Source organism: Bufo bufo, chromosome 6 (genome assembly GCF_905171765.1).
Source record: "Bufo bufo chromosome 6, aBufBuf1.1, whole genome shotgun sequence".
Taxonomy (NCBI): domain Eukaryota; kingdom Metazoa; phylum Chordata; class Amphibia; order Anura; family Bufonidae; genus Bufo; species Bufo bufo.
Window position 1 is genome coordinate 110,164,833 of NC_053394.1, and position 24,989 is coordinate 110,189,821.

The 24,989-nt window shown below is 46.0% G+C and overlaps 1 protein-coding gene across 4 annotated transcripts in view; it reads right to left on the reverse strand.

Moving 5' to 3' along the window:
- Positions 1–238: 238 nt before the first annotated feature.
- Positions 239–24,989, reverse strand: part of SS18L1 (SS18L1 subunit of BAF chromatin remodeling complex) — a 35,853-nt gene continuing 11,102 nt past the window's right edge. For 2 of the 4 annotated variants that reach the window (XM_040435663.1, XM_040435666.1), the window contains exons 4-11: positions 16,475–16,619; positions 16,035–16,232; positions 15,416–15,583; positions 14,633–14,734; positions 8,689–8,781; positions 8,474–8,602; positions 8,231–8,358; positions 239–1,447 (exon numbers count right to left, since the gene is read on the reverse strand). In XM_040435663.1, the coding sequence (XP_040291597.1) occupies positions 1,421–1,447; positions 8,231–8,358; positions 8,474–8,602; positions 8,689–8,781; positions 14,633–14,734; positions 15,416–15,583; positions 16,035–16,232; positions 16,475–16,619 (990 nt within the window). In that variant the 3' untranslated portion in view covers positions 239–1,420. The remainder of the gene's footprint in view (positions 1,448–8,230; positions 8,359–8,473; positions 8,603–8,688; positions 8,782–14,632; positions 14,735–15,415; positions 15,584–16,034; positions 16,233–16,474; positions 16,620–24,989) is intronic. The other 2 variants (XM_040435664.1, XM_040435667.1) reach the window with 2 other exon arrangements.

Below are 24,989 nucleotides of genomic sequence, written 5' to 3' on the forward strand. Positions count from 1 at the left end.
CTGCATAGTCCTGTCAATCAAAATGTGAAGGTGCAGCAGTTGCAGAGAGAGCAGAGCCTCTAGGTGTAATGAAAACTCCCCAGTTGCTCCTAGAGGCTCATTTGCATATATTAAAAGATCATTTTTCTGAGCAATGCGGCCACATATGAACATGGGGCTAACACAGATGCCTTCAGCTGCCAAGTGCACATGTAACAGGTCAGCCAGTATCATAGGTACAAATCTGTGGACAGAAGCCCTTTAATGTATTCACAGCATAACTCCACTTTTTATGTAGATTACTTATATATCTACAGAAAAGAAAAAAAATGTGATTATGGGGTGCAGTTCCTTCATCTACCCAGTTTTCTTTTTTTATATATCAGTTGACTGATAATCAAGTAAATCAGTAAAATAAGAATATTCAGTGTAATAAATACAAAATAAAAAACAAATTTAAAATAAAATTTAAATATATCTATATATTGCTGCCTCTCCTTGACCGGCCTATCCTGCTGCGACACTGTACTCGTCTTCTACAACCATTTAGAAAGCAAAACATACAAGATACATACTGTACAGTTCTTAAAGCAACACTAAATAATATACATACACAGAAAAAGAATCCTGCTTCTTCAAAAGTGCTCCATTAAAATATACTCCAAACATCAAATATACACACAGTCATCCCCCAAGAGTCTTCACTCATACATACAGCCATGACTTTAAGATCAGAGTGAAGACATGGGATTACACCCAACTCTTGCCCTAACCAGTATAAAAAGCCAATACAATCCAGCACATGTCCAATTAGGTTACCCCACAAGAAAAAAAACCTTGTGGAGAAGATGGCCTATCAATGTTTAATATGGGGATCCGACCGTTGGGACTCCCAACAATCAATGGAATAATGGGGCCACGAGCACAGAAATAGTTAAAGCAGCTATACAGTGTGAGGGTCCCAGAAAACAGCTCCATGTATCTCTACGAGAATTGTTCTCATCAGTAGGTGTGTGACCCTTGGGACCCCCAAAGACACAGCACCACACATACGAGTGTGACTGCACTTGGTACTGCAGTTCAGTCCCATTTGCTGGAATGAGATTGAGCTGCAGTACCAAGCACAGCCAAATGTACAGATGAGCCACTGAGCTTGTGTTCCCAAATGTGGCCGGGCCCCCGTGGGTTGGACAGGGGCTCAGTCGGAACTATTGGAAATGATCCAGTAATGTGGGTGTGCTAGGTAACATCACAGATGCAGAAGGGCTGAGTTGTCACAAAACTTCTTCCTTGGTGATTTTTCCTTTCCTTGGAGAGAGTCTCGGTGGCTCCATCATCGATCTTCCGTCTTGGATTCAGTAACTATGGCAGGGAGCCAAGTCAGCTATTATACAAAGTTCTCCCAACCATAGCGCATGGGCGCAATGGTCACAAAATTAACTTATTGCTGGTAATTGCCATACTGACCCTGTGGGGACAGAAAAACACAAGGGTTGGTATCATGAGTCTAGAAGGAGAATGGAAGCTGGCCAAGCAAAGTCTGCGTAAATCCCATTTTGAAGGCTGAGCCAGAATCAGTCTCCATCGGGTGGATGATGAGTACTGTAAGTGCTTCCAATAATCATTGCCCAGAGTAACTATAGGGGTATGTCCACAGAAGACGTACAGTCAGGTCCATAAATATTGGGACATCGACACAATTCTAACATTTTTGGCTCTATACACCACCACAATGGATTTGAAATGAAACGAACAAGATGTGCTTTCACCTGGCAAAAAGTTGTGAACTAAGTATCATGATATATAGAGCGGCGCCCGGGGATCTCACTGCACTTACTATTATCCCTGGGCGTCTCCTTCTCCTAGGCTGTAGTGCTTGCCAATCGCAGCGCAGAGCTCACAGCCTGGGAGGTTTTTTTCTCCCAGGCTGTGAGCTCTGCGCTGCGATTGTCAAGCACTACAGCCTAGGAGAAGGAGACGCCCAGGAGAACAAGGGCAGTCTCCTCCTACTATAACCAAGTGACCGAACATACCGGAGGGCATAGCGGGAGAACGGAGCGGCGCCCAGGGATAATAGTGAGATCCCTGGGCGCCGCTGTACAGATCATGACACTTAGTTCACAATTTTTTGCCAGATTAAAAGGTCCTCTTTAAGGACACAGGGTGTACAGGTACGCCCTGATGTCCTGGTACTTAAGGACACAAGGCGTACCTGTACGCCCTGTGTATTTCCGATCACCGCGGCAGGCGGTGATTGGAACAAGGTGCCTGCTCAAATCATTGAGCAGGCACCTTGGGTTAATGCCGAGGAGGGTCCTGTGACCCCCCTTTCACCCCCGTATCGGCGATCGCGGCGGATTAACCCCTTCTATGCCACTACCGCGTCATAGAAGGGGTTTGTGTTTGATGGAGCGCATCGAGTCCCCGCGCTGCTGTGGCGGGGACTCGATGTCTCAGAAGGCAGCCCGATGCCTTGCACGGTATCAGGACCTGCCTTCTACTGGAGCCGAGGAGATCCAGCCTCAGGCTGGGTAGGTCTCCTAGGCAACCTGTTTGTGTACTACTCAATGTAGTGCACGAACACGCAATGCATTACAATACAAAATGTATTGTAATGCATTGCAGAGGGGATCAGACCCCCAAAAGTGAACATCAGAAATAAAGTAAAAAGAGAAAAAAAAAAAAAAAAAAAAAAATTGTAAAAAAAATAGAAATGTTTTTAATAAAATTAATAAAGACAAAAAACAAAACAAACACACATATTAGGTATCGCCGCGTCCGTAATGACCGGCTCTATAACTATATCACGTGATCCACCCTGTCTGATAAATACCATTAAAAAAATAAAAAGTGTAAAAAAATAAAAATGCCATTTTTGTCACCTTACATCACAAAAAGTGCAACACCAAGTGATCAAAAAGGCGTATGCCCTCTAAAATAGTACCAATCTAACAGTCACCTCATCCCGCAAAAAAGGAGCCCCTACCTAAGCCAATCACCCCAAAAAATAAAAATTAAATATGGCTCAGAATATGGAGACACTAAAACATCATTTTTTTGTTTAAAAAATGCTGGTATTGTGTTAAACTTAAGTAAATAAAAAAAAGTATACATATTAGGTATCACCGTGTCCGTAAGAACCTGCTATTTAAAAATATCACATGACCTAATCCCTCAGGTGAACACCGTAAAAAAAAAAAAAAAAAAAAACATCTTACATCACAAAAAGTGTAATAGCAAGTGATCAAAAATTCATACGCACCCTAAAATAGTGACAAACAGTCATCTCATCCTGAAAAAAAATTAGCCCCTACATAAGAGACAGTCGCCCAAAAAATAAATAAAACTATGGCTTTCAGAATGTGGAGACAGTAAAGAAAAAAAGTAGTCATATTTGGTATTGTCGTGTCAATGACAACCTGCTCTATAAAAATACCACATGGTCTAACCCAGTGATGGTGAACCTTTTACAGACCGAGTGCCCAAACTGCAACCCAAAACCCACTTATTTATCACAAGGTGCCAACACGGCAATTTACCCTGAATACTACAGTCCAATATAGTATATCTTCCATGTACTTTATCACTTAGCTATAATAGCTACATTCAGTGCGCTGCCTGTGCTGTTCATAGTGCGCCCTGCGCTGATGAATGGCAGGAAAAGTCTAAGGCATATTCGACTTTTTCCAGGGCGTGGGTGCCCACAGGGAGGGCTCTGAGTGCCACCTCTGGCACCCGTGCCATAGGTTCGCCACCACTGGTCTAACCTGTCAGATGAATGTTGTAAATAACAAAAAATAAAAACTGTGCCAAAACAGCTATTTCTTGTTACCTTGCCTCACAAAAAGTGTAATATAGAACAACCAAAAATCATATGTACCCTAAACTAGTACCAACAAAACTGCCACCTTATACCGGGGGCTTCAAATGGGACATGGTGTCAAAAAACCAGTCCAGCAAAATCTGCCTTCCAAAAACCGTATGACATTCCTTTCCTTCTGCGCCCTGCCGTGTGACCGTTCAGCAGTTTACGACCACATATGGGGTGTTTCTGTAAACTACAGAATCAGGGCCATAAATATTGAGTTTTGTTTGGCTGTTAACCCTTGCTTTGTAACTGGGAAAAAATGGATTCAAATGAAAAATCTTCCAAAAAAGTGAAATTTTGAAATGTTCTCTCTAATTTTCCATTAATTCTTGTGGAACACAAGGGTTAACAAAGTTTGTAAAATCAGTTTTGAATACCTTGAGGGGTGTAGTTTCTAAAATAGGGGATATTTTTGGGTGGTTTCTATTATGTAAGCCTCACAAAGTGACTTCAGACCTGAACTGGTCCTGAAAAAGTGGGTTTTAGAAATTTTCTGAAATATTTCAAGATTTGCTTCTAAACTTCTAAGCCTTGTAACGTCCCCAAAAAATAAAAGGTCATTCCCAAAATGATCCAAAACATGAAGTAGACATATGGGGAATGTAAAATAAATTTTGTTATTTTTTTTATAAATAAAAATGAATTATTTTTAGTCCATTTTACCAGAGTCATGAAGTACAATATGTGACGAAAAAACAATCTCAGAATGGCCTGGATAAGTAAAAGCATTTTAAAGTTATTCACACATAAAGTGACACTGGTCAGATTTGCAAAAAAATGGCCTGGTCCTTAAGGTGAAATATGGCCGTGTCCTTAAGGGGTTAACTGCAGACTGCCAGCTTTAATTTGAGGGTATTTACATCCAAATCAGGTGAACGGTGTAGGAATTACAACAGTTTGCATATGTACCTCCCACTTGTTAAAGGACCAAAAGTAATGGGACAATTGGCTTCTCAGCTGTTCCATGGCCAGGTGTGTGTTATTCCCTCATTATCCCAATTACAATGAGCAGATAAAAGGTCCAGAGTCCATTTCAAGTGTGCTATTTGCATTTGGAATCTGTTGCCGTCAACTCTCAAGATGAGATCCAAAGAGCTGTCACTATCAGTGAAGCAAGCTATCATTAGGCTGGAAATACAAAACAAACCCATCAAAGAGATAGCAAAAACATTAGGTGTGGCCAAAACAACTGTTTGGAGACATTCTTAAAAAGGAGGAACGCACCGGTGAGCTCAGCAACACCAAAAGACCAGGAAGACAACTGTGGTGGATGACCGAAGAATTCTTTCCCTGGTGAAGAAAACACCCTTCACAACAGTTGGCCAGATCAAGAACACTCTTCAGGAGGTAGGTGCATGTGTGTCAAAGTCAACAATCAAGAGAAGACTTCACACCAGAGTGAATACAGAGGGTTCACCACAAGATGTAAACCATTGGTGAGCCTCAAAAACACGAAGGCCAGATTAGAGCCTTCACAGTTCTGGAACATCCTATGGAGAGATGAAACCAAGATCAACTTGTACCAGAATGATGGGAAGAGAAGAGTATGGAGAAGGAAAGGAACTGCTCGTGATCCTAAGCATACCACCTCATCAGTGAAGCATGGTGGTTGTAGTGTCATGGCGTGGGCATGTATGGCTGCCAATGGAACTGGCTCTCTTGTATTTATTTATGATGTGACTGCTGACAAAAGCAGCAGGATGAATTCTGAAGTGTTTCGGGCAATATTATCTGCTCATATTCAGCCAAATGCTTCAGAACTCTTGGACGGCGCTTCACAGTGCAGATGGACAATGACCCAAAGCATACTGCAAAAGCAACCAAAGAGTTTTTTAAGGGAAAGAAGTAGAATTTTATGCAACGGCCAAGTCAATCACCTGACCTGAATCCGATTGAGCATGCATTTCACTTGCTGAAGACAAAACTGAAGGGAAAATGCCCCAAGAACAAGCAGGAACTGAAGACAGTTGCAGTAGAGTCCTGGCAGAGCATCACCAGGGATGAAACCCAGCGTCTGGTGATGTCTATGCGTTCCAAACTTCAGGCTGTAATTGACTGCAAAGGATTTGCAACCAAGTATTAAAAAGTGAAAGTTTGATTTATGATTATTATTCTGTCCCATTACTTTTGGTCACTTAACAAGTGGGAGGCACATATGCAAACTGTTGTAGTTCCTGCACCGTTCACCTGATTTGGATGTAAATAACCTCAAATTAAAGCTGACGGTCTGCAGTTAAAGCACATCTTGTTTGTTTCATTTCAAATCCATTGTGGTGGTGTATAGAGCCAAAAATTTTAGAATTGTGTCAATGTCCCAATATTTATGGACCTAACTGTAGATGCTGCAGATTTGCCGCTGCGACATTGCGTGCAGAAAATCCACAGTATTTTTGCAGGAGCAGCAAAGTGGATGAAAAGGACTGTGGAAAAAATCCACATAAATTGACCTACGGTGTGCATTTTAAGGGTCCATTCACATGTCCTTAAGTGTTTTACGGATCCGCAAATTGCGGATCCGCAAAACACGGACACCTGCAATGTGCGATCCGCAATTTGTGGACCGCACATCACAGACACTATAATAGAAAATGCCTTTTCTGGTCCGCAATTGCGGACAAGAATAGGACATGTTCTATTTTTTTCAGGAACGAAATTGCGGATCCCGAAAAAACAGATGCGGATCCCGAAAATGCGGATGCGGATCCAGGAAATGTGGATTTGCATCCGTTCCAGCCCCGTTGAAAGTGAATGGGTCCGCAAATTGCGGAACGAATGCGGACCCAAATTACGGAAGTGTGGTAAAGTCCTGGTACAGGAATGTGTTACAAGCGGATTTGTAGCGGATTTTTCTGCAGAGTTCACCCTCTGCATTGCAATCTGTGGTGGAAACCTGCAGCATAAATGAGCGCGCTATGGATCTATGTGCTGTACCATAGGGCAAAGTAACTATGCTGCATATTTTTTATTTTTACTTTAGCAGCGTGTGGATTTCTTAAAATCTCCTCCACTTTGCTGGTATTATACAAACAACACAGTGGATTTGCTGCACATGAATCAGTGGTGGAGAATCCACATATCCATCCCGAGTGGACGCACCCTAAATCCTCAATATGTCAGTGCTGCGCAACAAACCCGTAGTAAAGGTCCATTCACATGTCCGTAGTGCATTGCGGATCTGCAATACACCCAGCCGGCACCCCCATAGAACTGCCTATTCTTGCCCGCAATTGTGGACAAGAATAGGACATGCTCTATTTTCTTGCGGAACTGTGGACCGGAAGATCGTCCCTATAGAGAATGAATGGGTCCGCACAATTGCGGAACGGATGCAACCCACACTTGCAGACGTGTGAATGGAGCCTAATTCTGTTACAAATTCCTCAACAAGGACCCTTCCTGCATACTTAGCGGTGCAGAAAACCCACAGCATGTCAGCATAACCTAACTGCTCTTAACACACAGCGTGTCTAAGTTCCAAGACCTAATATAAGGTTGCAAGACGACAAACAAGGGACAAAGAAAAAAAGAAAAAGCAATTATACAGGACCACAACTCCTCCCGACATGTCTTTTTGAGCAGATACTTCCATTACTCCTTGTAATAGCAATTCGGCAGCATCTATACTTATGATTTTATGTTGAACAATTCCTTTATTATTCCTGCTAAAAGTTATAAATTAATTGCTAGCCATTTGCAATTAAGGTCAAGATGGAGGTTACCAGTTAGTGGTGTGTCTCTGCACGATCCAATCAGTGCTGCTAGAGTCAGACTGTGCAGGGGCACACCCACACCTGGTAACACCCTTCTGGTCCCGCATCGTCACCTGTTAGCAATTTGCAACTTCTGGCAGTAGTAATAGAGGAACAGCACATCATAGAATCATGGGATGCTACTTATTGTTATTCCAAGGGGGAGGCAAGTAGTTGCTAAAGCAGACATGTCAGAAGAGGTGACAGGTCCTTTTTAAAGTGACAGCAGAAGTGGCAGAATAAGCAGTTCTTCTCGTAGGTCCAAGTAACTGCAGTCCAATACTGCTCAGATCACTGAAGCAGTTTCCCGTAGGATTCTTCCACTGCTGCTCAGGCTGCAATAGGCTCTCAGGCTTAGCTCCAGTCCCGATCAAACATGGAGAGAATGACAATATGGACGTTTAACCCTCCGCCAGATTTTGTCTCAGAAAATATAGAATATTGCAGAACTTAAGTGTGCGATTACTTTTCTCATTTATTTAGTGTCTCTTTAAAATGCCCCTTTAAAAATATCCTCAAAACATGGAAGAGAAATAATGTCAGATGAGATATAGAATGAGACAGACACATGATAAACAGCAAGAATAAAATCATGGGATGGGTGAAGACATATCGGTAAGGATGTGTATACTACCTGCTCATAGCCATAGGGCCGCTGTTGTTGGGCAGAGGACGCGGTCTGTGGTGCCCGGTAACTGGTGTAGGGTTGGCTTTGACCTTGCTGGTAAGTCGAATACTGTGAGGAAGAGCCCTGGGCGGGGACTAAAATGAAGAACAAATTCCATTCTTACCATCTTGAGATGTTGTAGTTGTAGTTTTATAATAGCCGGGCTCTAATGGCTCCTGCAATATATCCAAATTGAAGCCACCCACTTACCATATCCCTGCTGCTGCTGTGTCGGATAGTTCTGTTGATTGGAGTATTGCTGTTGCTGGGAGTACGCCTGTTGCTGACCTGTCCCTTGCTGATATCCACTCTGCTGCTGGCTGTATTGAGTGTTTCCTGCTACAGAATGAACATGTTCATGGGTGGGTGTTCGTCAGAACACAGCCCAGTTATTAAATACATTTATGCTTTTTTTTTTTCCTGACCTCCTTCATAGTAGTGCTGCGAAGAGTCATCAAACGTCCTGTCGTAGCTCTGTTCGCCATAGGAGGACTGTTGGTACGCGTAGTCGCCATGTCCTGGATTAGAAAACAACAGTGAAAGGGTGTACAGTGCCCTCTATGGTACTAGAAGAACACGAAATCTAAATGTATAGACCTACCACTGAAGGATAGAGATCTTCCATTTCCATTGAACATGTGTAGCAGGGGATTGCCCAGGATTAGAAAAGCATGGCTGCTTTCTTCCAGAAACGGAGTCACACCCGTCCAAGGGTTGTGCCTGATATCACAACTTGGCTACATCAATGTGAATGGGGTTACAATACCAGACACTCAACCCATGGATGGCAATGGCGCTGTTTTTAGAAGAACGCATTAATGTATAAATCATCATGTACAACCCCTTTAAGGGTACTTCTACACTTGCAACAGAGCTGCTGTAACTGCTGGTTTCGGAGGTGCACCTGTACTACGTAACTGGAAAACAGGGCAGGGACAGGCGTGACCAAGCAATAAGCAGTGTGGACGCACGCAGCGCCCTCAGATGTTAAAGAAGAACTCCCACAAAAGGAGATTTTTTGTGAAACTAACCTGTAAAATCTTTTTCTCGTCTTTTCCATTGGGGGACACAGACCATGGGTATAGCTTAGTCCACCACTAGGAGGAGACACTATGCAAATAAGAAGAAACAGCTCCTCCTCCACTGGCTATACCCCCATGCTCCAACAGGAGGACCTCAGTGCGTGCAAAAGCAGTAGGAGAAGGAGACCCAAAATCAAATGTTGACAAAGAACAACAGAACCTAGGAATACCACCATCAGGCCGTTAACCATAAGGTCCGAAGACTATAACCAACCCCTCCTGCAACAGACAAGAATGGGTGGGAGCTGTGTCCCCCAATGGAAAAGATTTTACAGGCGAGTTTCACAAAAAAAAAAAAAAATCTCCTTTTCTCGCCCATTTCATTGGGGGACACAGACCATGGGACGTCCTAGAGTAGTCCATGGGGTGGGAGACCAACACCTCCAGAGGGAAAACATCCAGCGGTTAAACAGGAACCACAGCCTGCAATACCTTGCGCCCAAGGACAGCATCAGCCGACGCCAGAGAGTGCAGCTGGTAGAACTTTGTAAAGGTATGTAAGGACGACCAGGTGGCCGCCTTACAAAGCTGTAATGCAGATGCTCGATTGCGCCTAGCCCAGGAGGCCCGCCCTGGTGGAGTGCGCGGTAACCCCGCTGGGGGCACCCTACCCCGGGACAGATAGGCCAGGGCAATAGCCGACCTGATCCACCGAGCCACAGTGACCTTGGAGGCCGCCAGACCCTTACGAGGCCCCTCGGGAATCACAAAAAGGGAGTCCGAGCGGCGAAATGGGGCAGTAACCGACAGATACACCCGCAAGGCACGGACAACATCAAGAGAATGGAGAGCGTGCTCCTTGGGGTTCGCCGGTGTGGGGCAAAAGGAGGGCAGGATTATATCCTCGTTGAGATGGAAGGCGGAGACCACCTTGGGCAAGAAAGAAGGGACTGGGCGCAGAACCACCTTATCCTTATGGAAGACCAAAAAGGGCTCCTTAGAGGAAAGGGCAGCCAGCTCTGATACCCTCCTGATAGAGGTGATGGCCACCAAAAAGACCACCTTCCAGGTGAGAATACCCAGGGAAATGTCCCTCAAGGGCTCAAAAGGAGCCACCTGGAGAGAAGACAGAACCAGGTTCAGATCCCAGGGAAGCAGGGGAGGGACCAAATGCACCACCCCCTGTAGGAAGGTCTTCACCGGACCGAGCAGAGCCAGAGACCGCTGAAAGAAAATGGCCAGAGCGGAGACCTGACCCTTCAGAGAGCTTAGGGACATTCCCATCTCAAGGCCCGACTGAAGAAAGGAGAGGACCACCGGAACGGAGAAACAAAGGCGAAAAACGCCTAACTTCTCGCAAAAGGCAAGAAAGGCCTTCCAGGTTCGATAGTATATCCGGGATGAAGCTGGTTTTCTGGCTTTGATCATAGTCTTCACGACAGAGTCCGAGAAGCCCCTCTTCTTCAAGATGGTGGTCTCAACATCCACGCCGTTAAACGAAGCGACTCTAAATTCTGGTGGAAGAGCGGACCCTGAGACAGCAGGTCCTCCCTGAGAGGAAGAGGCCACGGAACGTCTGCCAGCATCCGAGAGACCTCCGAGAACCAGGCGTGACGAGGCCAATCTGGAGCGATGAGAATGGTCGGGATTCCTTCTGCTGCTACCCTGCGAAGAACCTTTGGAAGCAGAGGCAGTGGTGGGAAGACATAGAGGAGCGCGAAATCTTGCCATGGAGACACCAGAGCGTCCACCCCGTACGCCTCTGGATACCGAGCTCGGGCCAGGAACGTGGGAACCTTGTTGTTGAGCCTGGACGCCATCAAGTCCACGTCTGGGCGGCCCCAAGGGTGACAGACGTCCTTGAACACGTCCGGATGCAGAGACCACTCTCCCGGATCCACCCTGTTGCGGCTGAGAGTCTGCCGTCCAGTTTTCAACCCCTGGGATGTACACTGCGGACAATATTGGAACGTGATCCTCCGCCCACTGTAGGATCCTTTTCACCTCCTACATCACCGGCCGACTGCGGATTCCGCCCTGATGATTGATGTAGGCCACAGCTGTGGCATTGTCCGATTGGACCCTTACCGGGAGACCAGCTAGGAGGGGGGTCCAATGAGACAGAGAGAGGAAAATTGCTCTGAGCTCCAGTATGTTTATCGGAAGGCAGGCTTCCTCCTCTGACCACACCCCCTGAACCGTCCGAGCCTGGAGAACGCCACCCCAACCCAGGAGACTGGCATCGGTGGTGACGACTGTCCAGGAGATTGGGAGGAAGGATTTTCCCAAAGTCAGATTCTGAGGGGACAGCCACCACAGGAGATCTATGCGCACCTGAGGCGGAAGACGGATCCGAGAATCTAGACCCCTGGATGTCTTGTCCCAGAAGGACAGGATCGCCTGCTGCAGAGACCGAGTGTGAAACTGGGCAAAGGGGACTGCCTCGAAGGAGGCCACCATAAGCCCCAGAACCTGCATACACTCCCGGATGGAAAGATACGGGGAATGTAGAAGGGGAGATACTGACTCCCGTATCCGAGAGAACTTGCAATCCGGAAGGAAAACCCGGGCTGCAGTAGTGTCCATAACCATCCCCAGGAAGGTCAGCCTCTGGGAAGGATGGAGAGAGGACTTCGGGAAGTTGATCAGCCAGCCAAACTGTTGCAGAGTCTTAACAGTGATCTTGACGCTGTCTTCCGCCTGGGGACGAGAGGGTGCCTTTATCAGTATGTCGTCCAGGTAGGGCAGCAGAGATATGCCCCTGGTACGAAGAAGCGCCATGAGCGGCGCCAAGATCTTCGTGAATACCCGCGGGGCAGTCGCCAGCCCAAAGGGAAGGGCGACGAACTGGTAATGACGGCCGCCAATGGAAAAGCGCAGGAATCTGATGAGATTTTGCGATAGGGACATGCAGATAGGCGTCCCGGATGTCCACCGACGCGAGGAACTCCCCTGGAAGAAGAGAAGCAATAACGGAGCGGAGGGATTCCATCCGGAAACTCCGCACCCGTAGGGACTTGTTTAAAAGCTTCAGGTCTAAGACCGGACGCACTGACCCCCTCTTTCTTTGGCACTACAAAGAGATTTGAGTAGAATCCTGCACCCTGTTCCTCCAGAAGGACTGGAACAACTACTCCCCATGCCAGAAGGGAGCAGACTACTTGTAACAGAGCCGAGGCACGGGTCGGATCCCCCGGAACCCGAGAAGGAAAGAAACGTTCCGGAGGTCTGGAAACGAATTCTATCTTGTACCCGGAAGTTACAATTTCCAAAGCCCAGGCGTCTTGAACGTGAGCCCTCCAGACATGCTGAAAGGAGAGCAGACGGCCCCCCACCGCCAGCGGTGGGGGCGCCCCTTCAGGCGGAGGACTGCTTGGGAGCCGCGGGGCGGGCAGAACTCCCCTGGAATTGGGCCCGCGGGCGCCAGGAAGGTTGCGGCTTAAAGGAAGGCTTCTTGCGGGAGTCCTGAGAGCCGCCGGAGGAAGGGGCTGTCGCAGACCTGGAGGAGGAGAAGCGCCGAAAGGACTGGTTTCTAGAGCCAGAGGGGCGAGCTCTGAAGGCGCGCTTGGATCTGGATTGGGGCAGGTGTGTACTCTTGCCCCCCGTAGCGTCAGAGATAATCTCGTCCAGCTTAGCACCGAAGAGCCTGGAGCCCGCAAAGGGGAGATTAGAGAGGGAGCGCTTGGAGGAAGCGTCGGCGTCCCAGACCTTCAACCAGACCTCCCTGCGCTGCGTGACCGAGAGAGCCGACACCCGCGAAAAAAGAGTGCTGACATCCAATGAGGCCTCACAGAGAAAAGTTGTCGCTTGGGACATCTGGAGGACGAAGTTCAGGGTGTCTGCAGAGGCGTTGCAACCACACCGAAAGCGCCCTGGCTACCCAGGCTGAGGCGAAAGCGGGCCAGTGGAGGAGGAGCTGTTTCTTCTTATTTGCATAGTGTCTCCTCCTAGTGGTGGACTAAGCCATACTCATGGTCTGTGTCCCCCAATGGAATGGGCGAGAATTTTTTTTTTTATTCTCTGAGCTGTTAGAAAGGTATATGATGTAAAAACTGTAGTGAAGGCAATCTTCTTACCAAACACTGTATTTATGAATTATAACCTCCCTTCTGAATCTCAGCTGTGTCATGTGATCAACACTCTGACTTTCCAAATAACACAGCATCCTATGTGTGGATAGGAAGCCAGTTTCTCTATGTAGTCCTATGGGAGCCTCAATGAATATAGAAGTAACTGACCTGTGCTGTGTCAGTTGGAGATCAGAGTGTTGGTCACATGACATAGCTGAGGATCAGAAGGGAGGTTATAACTCTCAAATACAGTCACTGGTAAGAAAATTAATTTCACTACAGTTTACATCATGTGCCTTTTTAACAGGTCAGAGAATACAATTTTTTTGTGGGGGTGCTTCTTTAATGAATCAACTAGACCCACTCAGCAAGACCTCAATATAGACCTAGGGTATGGCAAGACAGGGCAACCGATTGCGCAGTGGAGATGTGAACACAATGTGCCCGAAAACAAAGCTGTTATGGAATCAGATTGTTGAAGATTCATTGACAGATGCTTGCTTATCGTTCGCCACAAGGTTTTGCAAGAGCCATTAATAGTAAGCAAGCGACTGCTGATCAGTATTAAAGGGGTTGGCTAATCCCACACATTTATGGCATATTGCTAAGATATTCCATCGTCCGACAGGAGTGGAACCCAGAGGTGGGAACTGCCCCCATCTCCAGAACGCAGCCCCTGAGTTGAACTGAGAGCAGCCGACCATACGCAGCCACATGTTCACTGCTACAGAAGTTTTCCGGCTGCATCGCCACCTCATACTGGCCACCAGGCCTGGGCGTACCCCAAAAGAAATTTTGATTCTAAAATTTTTCTTCAGCTGTCAATAGGGACGGTTTATAAATTGCAAATGCAAGGATAGAGATACGTACATGCCATGTTTTGTTGAGAATAAGGTAAAAAAAAATATATATATATATATATATATATATATATATATATATATATATATATATATTTTATTGTAAAAAACACATGCAGTTTTGCACGACTGCAATTTTTACAGGTGAAACCTGTAAAAAAAACTCGGTCAATTACCACATCACAAAACCAGTTTTTACTGTGTATTTTTCCCCCTGGAAAAAAATGCAACATGCAAACCCACCCTGAGCTTTCCATATGGAAACACTGCCTATACGCACTCTGAATGCTGAGACTTTGGGAGCATAAATTCTTGATACCAGTGAGCAATAGCCGACTGGCTGCGGCATGCTAAATGTAAGTAAAGGCCTCATTTGATGAGCACGTACTCTCGCACATAAAGAGATCTGACACGTACCATCGGTGTAATACTGCTGGCTCATAGAGTCGGAGGAACTCTGACTGTGTGCGTACTGCTCGCTGTAGTACTCCTCCTGACCCAGATATTGCTGAGCAGAACCTGGACACAGGACAAAAAGAAAATACACCTCTTAACCGGCTTGTAATGTAAAAAAAAAGGCACATTAACAGTAGACTATATTAGATCTTAAAAGGGGTTGTCTGGGTTCAGAGCTGAACCCGGACATACCTATATTTTCACCCAGGCAGCCCCCCCTGATGCCAGCATCGGAGCATCTCATGCTCAGATGCGCTCCCTTGCCCTGCGCTGGATCGCGCAGGGCACGGGCTCTTTTGTTTACAACACACTGCCGGGCGGAGGCGTCCGCCCGGCAGGGTGTTCGGTGACGTCACTGGCTCTGATGGGCATGCTTTAGCACTGCCCTAGCCGTTTTACTGGCTAGGGCAATGCTAAAGCCCGCCAATCAGTAACGGGCTCACTGCTGGTCGGCAGAAGAGGTTTCGCTCGGCAGAAAGGGACCCGGTACGTCACTGACTGTAAGAAAAACGGCACTTCCGGCTGGGATTTTCTCAATGGCAAAAGTGGCATAAGAATTGTCTGGTAAAGGTAGGAGAGGCATGAGTGTAAAATTTAGGGCACTGTTGTCCACACACACCAACCTTCCCAATCCCGGACAACCCCTTTAAAGGGAAAAAATAAATAAAAAATATGCACATGCCCCCTAGTGGTGATATTTGGAATGTCATGGACAGTGTACAATGCCAGGTCATTGCCCCTCACCTTGCTGAGATGATCTGTATGGTCCCAGGGGCCTCTGTCCCATCATAGTGCTTCCTTGGTTACTCTGGCTCATAATGGACATTGAAGTCTGCCCTTGGTAATGCTGACCTCCTCCTTGTGCCGTGGTGTAATGAGAGCTGGCAGCTTGCTGGTGCATCATAGACACTGCTATAGACAATAGCAAATTGAGAACGGATCAGAGCGCGTGGCATGAGAAAGTCTGCAACGTGTAGTCAGTCACCTACCTACCTACCTAATACCCATCTATCTGTCTTGTAAATATCTGTGAGCAATGACTACCTTCAGCAATTCGGTCATATAGCATGGCTCTTGTGGCTCCTACCTGTTGCCCATGGCAACCAATCAGATTCCACCTTTCATTTTTCAGGAATCTGATTGGTTGCTATGGGCAATTAAGCCAGTTTTCCTTTCCTCCAGATTTGATATATCCTCCCCCATGGCTCTATGCTGTGGCCCCCCCCCCCCCCCCCCTCTATAATATGCCCAATTATAAGGACATATTTGCCCTGACTGCACAACCACGTTAATCTAAAGGGGACAGAAGAAAAGTTAAGTAGATCAGTCATAAACTACACTACTGGGCCACCATTCCACTCACCTGGGTTTGTAGGCATGTTCATATTAGCCCTTGACACATAGTTGCCTATGCTGCTCTGACTCTGCAATGGCATATTCTGGGAGCTGGGCACAGCATGACTATACCCCGGTGCTGTGCCATGAGAGCTGACTGCCATGCTCATACTAGTGGTGGGCATAGTGGTCTGACCAGACTGCTGCATGGTCACATGGTTGGGGCCTATTCCGAAAACAAAAAGAAAAGAGGAAAAAGAATGAGATTTTCCACCCCCCCAAAAAACACACACACACACACACACACACTAATGCAAAAAGATATCTAAATATATAATTTACCTATAAAACACACACACACACACACACACACACACACACACACGTAGTCATTAATCTATACACGGACACAGGAATGTGCGTCTCTGAGGCTACAGACAGTGGTAATGTATTAGAGAGGGGCCTCACCGTTACTGATCTGGCTCTGCATGAGGGAGGAGGGCGGCAGGCTGGCACCCAGCGCATCACTCAGATTGCCCTGGGAGTGAAGGCTCTGGCTGGGGCCTGTTTGGCTCATCCCTCCTGGGCCCAGATTCATGCTCTGTGTTGGTGGCTGCAAATAAAACAAGGTCATTTCACAGGCAAAAGCTACAGAGGACACAAACAGGTTGACATATGGTAGGGAGCAGATCCATACACTGGCGTATATATGCAGGTAACATCTGGCCATGTCTTAGCAATTATATGAAATCTAGTCTGTGTTTTAAAGGGCTTGTCCAGCTAAACGGCCTCAGGATAGGCCATCACTAACTGATTGCCCCACACCCTCGCTGATCAGCTGTTTGGGTGTAGCTCCGGAGGCAGAACTCCACAGCTCCATGCACTGCGTAAGGCTTCTGGCACACGACTGTATGTATTTTGCGGTCCGCAAAAAACGGATCTGCAAAAAATATGTCCGACGTCCTTGTGCATTCCGTATTTTGCGGAATGGAACAGCTGGCCCCTAATACTATCCTTGTCCGTAATGTGGACAATAGGACATGTTCTATTTCTTTGCGGAAAGGAAATACGGAAACTGAATGCACACAGAGTACCTTCCGGGTTTTTTTGCGGACCCACTAAAATAAATGGTTCCATATATACGGAACGGAAACGGAATGAAAATACGTTTGTGTGCAAGAGGCCTAATGGACAGAGCTCGTTACAACAACTCTAATCCCGCTAAGGGCACTTTCACACTAGCGTTTTTTCTTTTCCGGCATAGAGTTCCGTCACAGGGGCTCTATACCGGAAAAGAACTGATCAGTTTTATCCCCATGCATTCTGAATGGAGAGTAATCCGTTCAGGATGCATCAGGATGTCTTCAGTTCAGTCGTTTTGACTGATCAGGCAAAAGATAAAACCGTAGCATGCTACGGTTTTATCTCCGGCCAAAAAAACGGAAGACTTGCCTGAATGCCAAATCCGGCATTTTTTCCCATAGGAATGTATTAGTGCCGGATCCGGCATTCAAAAAACCGGAATGCCGGATCCGTCCTTCCGGCCTGCGCATGCGCAGACCGGTAAAAATGTGAAAAAAGATACAAGACGGATCTGTCTGTCCGCATGACAAGCGGAGAGACTGATCCGTCCTTGCAATGCATTTGTGAGACGCATCCGGATCCGTCTCAAAAATGCTTTCAGTCAGCGGCAGATCGGCGGGCAGTTCCGACGACAGAACTGCCCGCCGGATCACACTGCCGCAAGTGTGAAAGTAGCCTAAGTCAAAGGAGATTTATCAAAACTGGTGTAAAGGAAAACTGGCTTAGTTGCCCATAGCAACCAATCAGATTCCACCTTTAATTTTCCAAAGCAGCTCTGAAAAATGAAAGGTGGAATCTGATTGGTTGCTATGGGCAACTAAGCCAGTTTTCCTTTACACCAGTTTTGAGAAATCTCCCTCAATGTCAGCTAATCAGCGGGGGTGCAAGATAGGCCATCACTTAGTAAAAGCTGGACAACCCCATAGCAACCAGTCAGCTTCCACCTTTCACTTTTCAGGGCTCCTGTGGAAAATGAAAGGCAGAATCTGATTGGTTGCTATGGGAAACTAAGCCAGTTCTACTTTACATCAGTTTGATAAATATCTCCCATACACTTCAAAAATCTCTCTCCCGTATTGATAGTAACATGCATCAGTCTGGAGTATAACCTTTTAGCTCAAAGAGGATTGACTAGATTGGAAACAACTGTAACAAACCCTCAGCTGTGAGAAGTATTAGGTCTGTACAGGATTTTCAGCCTATGGATGTAAGGAAGGATGCTTCTTTGATGACAGCAAGCTGAAATCTTCAAAATGGCGAACAAACACAGATGGGCACATATACTATAGTGTCTGCGCCTGTTTTCATGAGTAAAAAGCCTGTTTCCGACTGTCTTATTTTTTAAGTCTCACTTACCAACACCGTTGCGCCTATTTTGAGTTTTAAGACTAATTCTTAAGTTTTCAAACTTTTCCACCTATTTTGCAACCTACTGATTTAGGGCTCATTCACACGACCGCTGGTGTCCCGTGCCAGTGCTGTGAACCGCAAATTGCGGTCTGCAATGCACAGGCACCTTCCGTGGGGCAGGCGCATGGGGATCGCAGACCCATTCACTTGAATGGGTCCGCGATCGCTCCGTTCCGCAAAAAGAGAGCATGTTCTATCTTTTTGAGGTTTGGAGGCATGGAACGGAACCCCAGAAAGCACTCCGTAGTGCTTCTGTAGTGTTCCGTGCTTCCGTTACGCATCTCCGGATTTGCGGACCCATTGAAATGAATGGGTTATGCGGAATGACAACGGAACGGGACACCAACGGTCGTGTGAACGAGCCCTTAGTCTAATTTCTACTCCCCTACAGGGCAGGTGTACTTCCGTAACATTCACTGACCTGCGATCCCTGTGATAATAATTCATGTAGCAGCCGCCGGCTCACTGCGCACAGTGCTTCTACTTCCGGCGGCTGCTTCATGAATTATTATCACAGGGATCGCGGGTCAGTGAATGTTACGGAGCATTAGATTGCATAGAAAGGGGGAATATAAATTTAATTTGAACTCCTAAGACTCCTGTGCCTAGCCTTCTGTCTCCCAGGGAAGCACGAGTCAGAAGCACAGCGTCTGCACAGCCCGTCTTTTCTAATGGACGGATGGCCCTTAGCAGCGCTCTTTTGAAGAGTGCTGCTAAGGGCCATTTCAGCCCCAGTTTTCTACCAAAAATAAACATTTTGGCTTATACAACTGAAAAACTAGGAGCCAGGGCCCTGCTCACAAGAGATTACAATCTATGAGGAATTGGGGGTGACACATAAGGTAGTTGATTGTGATAAGTAGGATTCAAGCCATTATTGAACTGACAGGAGTGGTGCCGGCCAATCTGCTTCGGGTTTTGGACTGTTAGAGGATCGAGTTCAGGCCAGAGTTGGTAGGGTAGAGGTTTAGGCCTCATGCACACGGCCGTTGTGCGTCCGTTCCGTGCATTGGGGACTGCAATTTGCGGTCACCAATGCACAGGCAATGTCTGTGCGGCGGCTGGAACGGATCGAGAACCAGTCAACTTGAATGGGTCCGTGATCCGTCCGCACCGCAAAAAAATAGAACATGATGCGGGGTGCACACGGCCGGTGCCCCATGTATTGCGGGCCGCAATACAACCACGAGCGCACAACGGCCGCGTGCATGAGGCCTTAGTCAGGGATAAGTCATTTTAGGTAGCTTGATAAGCCTGCCCGAAAAGATGTGTTTTTAAGGCACGTTTGAAGGTGGAGATGTTGTGAATTGACCTAATATTCCGGGGCAGAGAGTAGGTGCAGCCCGAGAAAAGTCTTGAAGACGGGAGTGAGATGTACGAATTATGGAGGATGTTAATCTTAGGCCTGTCCGGATCTGTCGTGTACTACATTTGCCGGAGGTGCCCGCCGGATCCGTAACAACGCAAGTGAACTGAAAGCATTTGAAGACGGATCCGTCTTCAAAATGCGTTCAGTGTTACTATGGCACCCAGGACGCTTTCACCGCCCAGTCTGGAGTTCGGGTTGAGACAGCTCATATCGGTTCGGCCCTGGGATTTTTTGAGCTGTTCTTGACTGCGGAGCTCATGGACTTAGTCGTGGCAGAAACAAATCGGTATGCCACACAATTTATATCTGCCAACCCGGGAAGCTCTTATGCCCAGTCTTTCCGGTGGAAACCAGTCCAAGTTTCCGAACTTAAAATTTTTCTGGGCCTTCTCCTCAACATGGGTCTAACTAAAAAGCATGAATTGCGGTCATATTGGTCCACGAACCCAATTCATCACATGCCCATGTTCTCTGCTGCTATGTCCAGGACACGATTTGAGACCATCCTGCGTTTTCTGCATTTTAGCGACAACACCACCTCCCGTCCCAGAGGCCACCCTGCTTTTGACCGGCTCCACAAAATTCAGCCCCTCATAGACCATTTCAACCAGAAATTTGCAGATTTGTATACCCCCGAGCAAAACATCTGCGTAGACGAGTCCCTAATACATTTTACCGGGCGCCTTGGCTTCAAACAATACATCCCAAGCAAGCGTGCCCGGTATGGGGTCAAATTGTATAAGCTCTGTGAAAGGGCCACAGGCTATACCCACAAATTTCGGATCTATGAGGGAAAAGATCAGACCCTGGAGCCGGTCGGTTGCCCTGACTACCTGGGGAGCAGTGGGAAGACAGTCTGGGACTTGGTGTCACCCTTATTCGGCAAGGGGTACCATCTTTATGTGGACAATTTTTACACAAGTGTGGCCCTCTTTAGGCATTTGTTTCTAGAACGGATTTGCGCCTGTGGCACCGCGCGAACTAGTCGCGTAGGCTTCCCCCAACGGCTCGTTACCACCCGTCTTGCAAGGGGGGAGAGGGCTGCCTTGTGTAATGAAGAACTGCTCGCGGTGAAATGGAGAGACAAGCATGACGTTTACATGCTCTCCTCCATTCACGCAGACACGACAATCCAAATTGAAAGGGCAACCCGTGTCATTGAAAAGCCCCTCTCAGTCCACGACTATAATGCGCTCATGGGAGGGGTGGACTTCAATGACCAGATGTTGGCTCCCTATTTAGTTTCCCGACGCACCAGACGCTGGTATAAGAAGGTGTCTGTATATTTAATTCAATTGGCTGCCTATAATAGTTTTGTTCTCTACAGTAAGGCTGGGAGAACAGGATCCTTCCTCAAATTCCAGGAAGAGATCATCGAGAACCTCCTGTATCCAGGAGGTTCCGTGGCCCCATCCACCAGTGTAGTTAGCCGTCTACACGAGCGACATTTCCCCAGTGTCGTTGCTGGTACCTCAACCCAACCGCCACCCCGAAAAAAATGTCGTGTCTGTAGCAGGAGTGGAATAAGGCGTGACACCCGCTATTTCTGTCCTGACTGTCCTGACCACCCTGCCCTATGCTTTGGTGAGTGTTTCCGGAAGTACCACACACAGGTACACTTAGCATAGGGATTGCATCTCACAGGACAGGCACACAGGGCTATTAGGGCCCTTTTACTCACAGCTGCTGCAAACCTCTCCTTTCACCTGGGATAAAGTGCATAACGTACTTCGCCACATCTTTGGGCGATTTGCGCTTTGCACATTGTCCCATGGGGAAGGAGAGGTTTGTTCTATAAAGGTAAAAAAAACTAAACAAAAAAAAAATTACCGGTAAGTAAAAAAGTTAACGTTCAGTTAAAAAAGTTAAAATATGTTCTGTTCAACAGTTAATAAAATTATTGTGTTGCGGCCTGGTTTTTTCTTTTTTGTTTTGTTTTTTTTACCTTCCAGGTGGACCAACCGATCGACTAGCTGCAGCACTGATGTGCATTCTGACAGAAGCATTGCGCTGCTGTCAGATTACACGCAAGTCGGTGTATGCGGCGCTGCAAGACGAGATTTCTCCTCTGCAGTAAAAGATACGTTTGCCGAGGCATATGAGCTGAGGAGGTGGCAGTGTTCATATACTTTGGCAAACACTTTGTATATATAAAAAAAAAAATCCCGGCAAGGATTTATTCATCCACATCGATTGATGTGAATGGAGAAATCTGGTTTGCCAGGGCATACGAGCTAAGTGGGTATGGATGTTGGGCGGAGCTCCTATGTCCTGGCAGACGCCTTTCCCCTCCTTTTTCTTTTTTTGGCAGAGATTTTTTCATCCACATTAATCGATGCGAATGAAGAAATCTGTGCCGTTCATTTTTTTCTTTCAGCCCAGAGGCTGAATGGAAAAAAAAAAATCTCATTACCCGTATGCTCAATATAAGGAGAATAGCAGAAACTCCTAATGCTGGGCATACATGTAATGATTGCGGAGACCCTCAAATGCAAGGGCAGTACAAACACCCCACAAATGACCCCATTTTGGAAAGAAGACACCCCAAGGTATTTGCTGAGGGGCTTATTGAGTCCATGAAAGATTGAAATTTTTGTCCCAAGTTAGCGGAAAGGGAGACTTTGTGAGAAAAAAATCCAAAATCAATTTCCGCTAACTTGTGGCAAAAATTTTTTTTTTTCTATGAACTCGCCATGCCCCTCATTGAATACCTTGGGGTGTCTTCTTTCCAAAATGGGGTCACATGTGGGGTATTTATACTGCCCTGGCATTTTAGGGGCCCCAAAGCGTGAGAAGAAGTCTGGTATCCAAATGTCTAAAAATGCCCTCCTAAAAGGAATTTGGGCCCCTTTGCCCACCTAGGCTGCAAAAAAGTGTCACACATGTGGTATCTCTGTATTCAGGAGAAGTTGAGGAATGTGTTTTGGGGTGTCATTTTACATATACCCATGCTGGGTGAGATAAATATCTTGGTCAAATGCCAACTTTGTATAAAAAAATTGGAAAAGTTGTCTTTTGCCAAGATATTTCTCTCACCCAGCATGGGTATATGTAAAATGACACCCCAAAACACATTCCCCAACTTCTCCTGAATACGGAGATACCACATGTGTGACACTTTTTTGCAGCCTAGGTGGGCAAAGGGGCCCACATTCCAAAGAGCACCTTTCGGATTCCACAGGTCATTTACCTACTTACCACACATTTGGGCCCCTAGAATGCCAGGGCAGTATAACTACCCCACAGGTGACCCCATTTTGGAAAGAAGACACCCCAAGGTATTCCGTGAGGGGCATGGCGAGTTCCTAGAATTTTTAATTTTTTGTCACAAGTTAGTGGAAAATGATGATTTTTTTATTTTTATTTTTTTCTTACAAAGTCTCATATTCCACTAACTTGTGACAAAAAATAAAAACTTCCATGAACTCACTATGCCCATCAGCGAATACCTTGGGGTGTCTTCTTTCCAAAATGGGAGAAATATCTTGGCAAAAGACAACTTTTCCCATTTTTTTTATACAAAGTTGGCATTTGACCAAGATATTTATCTCACCCAGCATGGGTATATGTAAAATGACACCCCAAAACACATTCCCCAACTTCTCCTGAATACGGAGATACCACATGTGTGACACTTTTTTGCAGCCTAGGTGGGCAAAGGGGCCCACATTCCAAAGAGCACCTTTCAGATTTCACCGGCCATTTATTACAGAATTTGATTTCAAACTCCTTACCACACATTTGGGCCCCTAGAATGCCAGGGCAGTATAACTACCCCACAAGTGACCCCATTTTGGAAAGAAGACACCCCAAGGTATTCGCTGATGGGCATAGTGAGTTCATAGAACTTTTTATTTTTTGTCACAAGTTAGTGGAATATGAGACTTTGTAAGAAAAAATAAATAAAAAAAATCATCATTTTCCGCTAACTTGTGACAAAAAATAAAAAGTTCTATGAACTCACTATGTTTGTACTGTCTGGCCATTGTAGAACCTCAGGAAACATGACAGGTGCTCAGAAAGTCAGAGCTGCTTCAAAAAGCGGAAATTCACATTTTTGTACCATAGATTGTAAACGCTATAACTTTTACCCAAACCATTTTTTTTTTATCAAAGACATGTAGAACAATAAATTTAGAGAAAAATTTATATATGGACGTTTTTTTTGCAAAATTTTACAACTGAAAGTGAAAAATGTCATTTTTTTGCAAAAAAATCGTTAAATTTCGATTAATAACAAAAAAAGTAAAAATGTCAGCAGCAATGAAATACCACCAAATGAAAGCTCTATTAGTGAGAAGAAAAGGAGGTAAAATTCATTTGGGTGGTAAGTTGCATGACCGAGCAATAAACGGTTAAAGTAGTGTAGGTCAGAAGTGTAAAAAGTGGCCTGGTCTTTCAGGGTGTTTAAGCTATAGGGGCTGAGGTGGTTAAAGTCAATGGGTCCGCAAAAAAAACGGAATGCATACGGAAATGCATCCGTATGTCTTCCGTATCCGTTCCGTTTTTTGCGGAACCATCTATTGAAATAGTTATGCCCAGCCCAATTTTCTCTATGTAATTACTGTATACTGTATATGCCATATGGAAAAACGGAACGGAAAAACGGAACCGAAACAAAAAAACGGAACAACGGATCCGTGAAAAACGGAACGCAAAACACTGAAATCGACATACTGTAGTGTGAAAGAGGCCTAAAGGAGCGGCCAGAGAGATAGGAAGAGAACCAAGAGAGAGCATTGTCCTTAAAGGGAACCTGTCACCAGTTTTATGGTGTCTTAACTAAGGGCAACATAAATAAGTGACTGATTCTTTTAGCACAATGCTGGGTCACTTTCTTTAATTGACCCAGTCAATCTGCCAACATCTTGTATTGAAAAACTCCAGCTGATAATGATGAGTCATGAATATTCATGAGCTCCTAACTCTCCCCCCCACCTGCTGGGCAAGGGAGTGGCTATAGCTCTGAATTAAATATACGCTGGACTCAATGACATCACGCTTGACTCCAATCAGCTCATTAGCATGCGGCATCTTTGTGTGTATATTATGAGGTAACCTTCTGTCACACCAGTAAGTGAATACATCTAAGGTACTTTTTAGTAGTTAATGATTGTATAT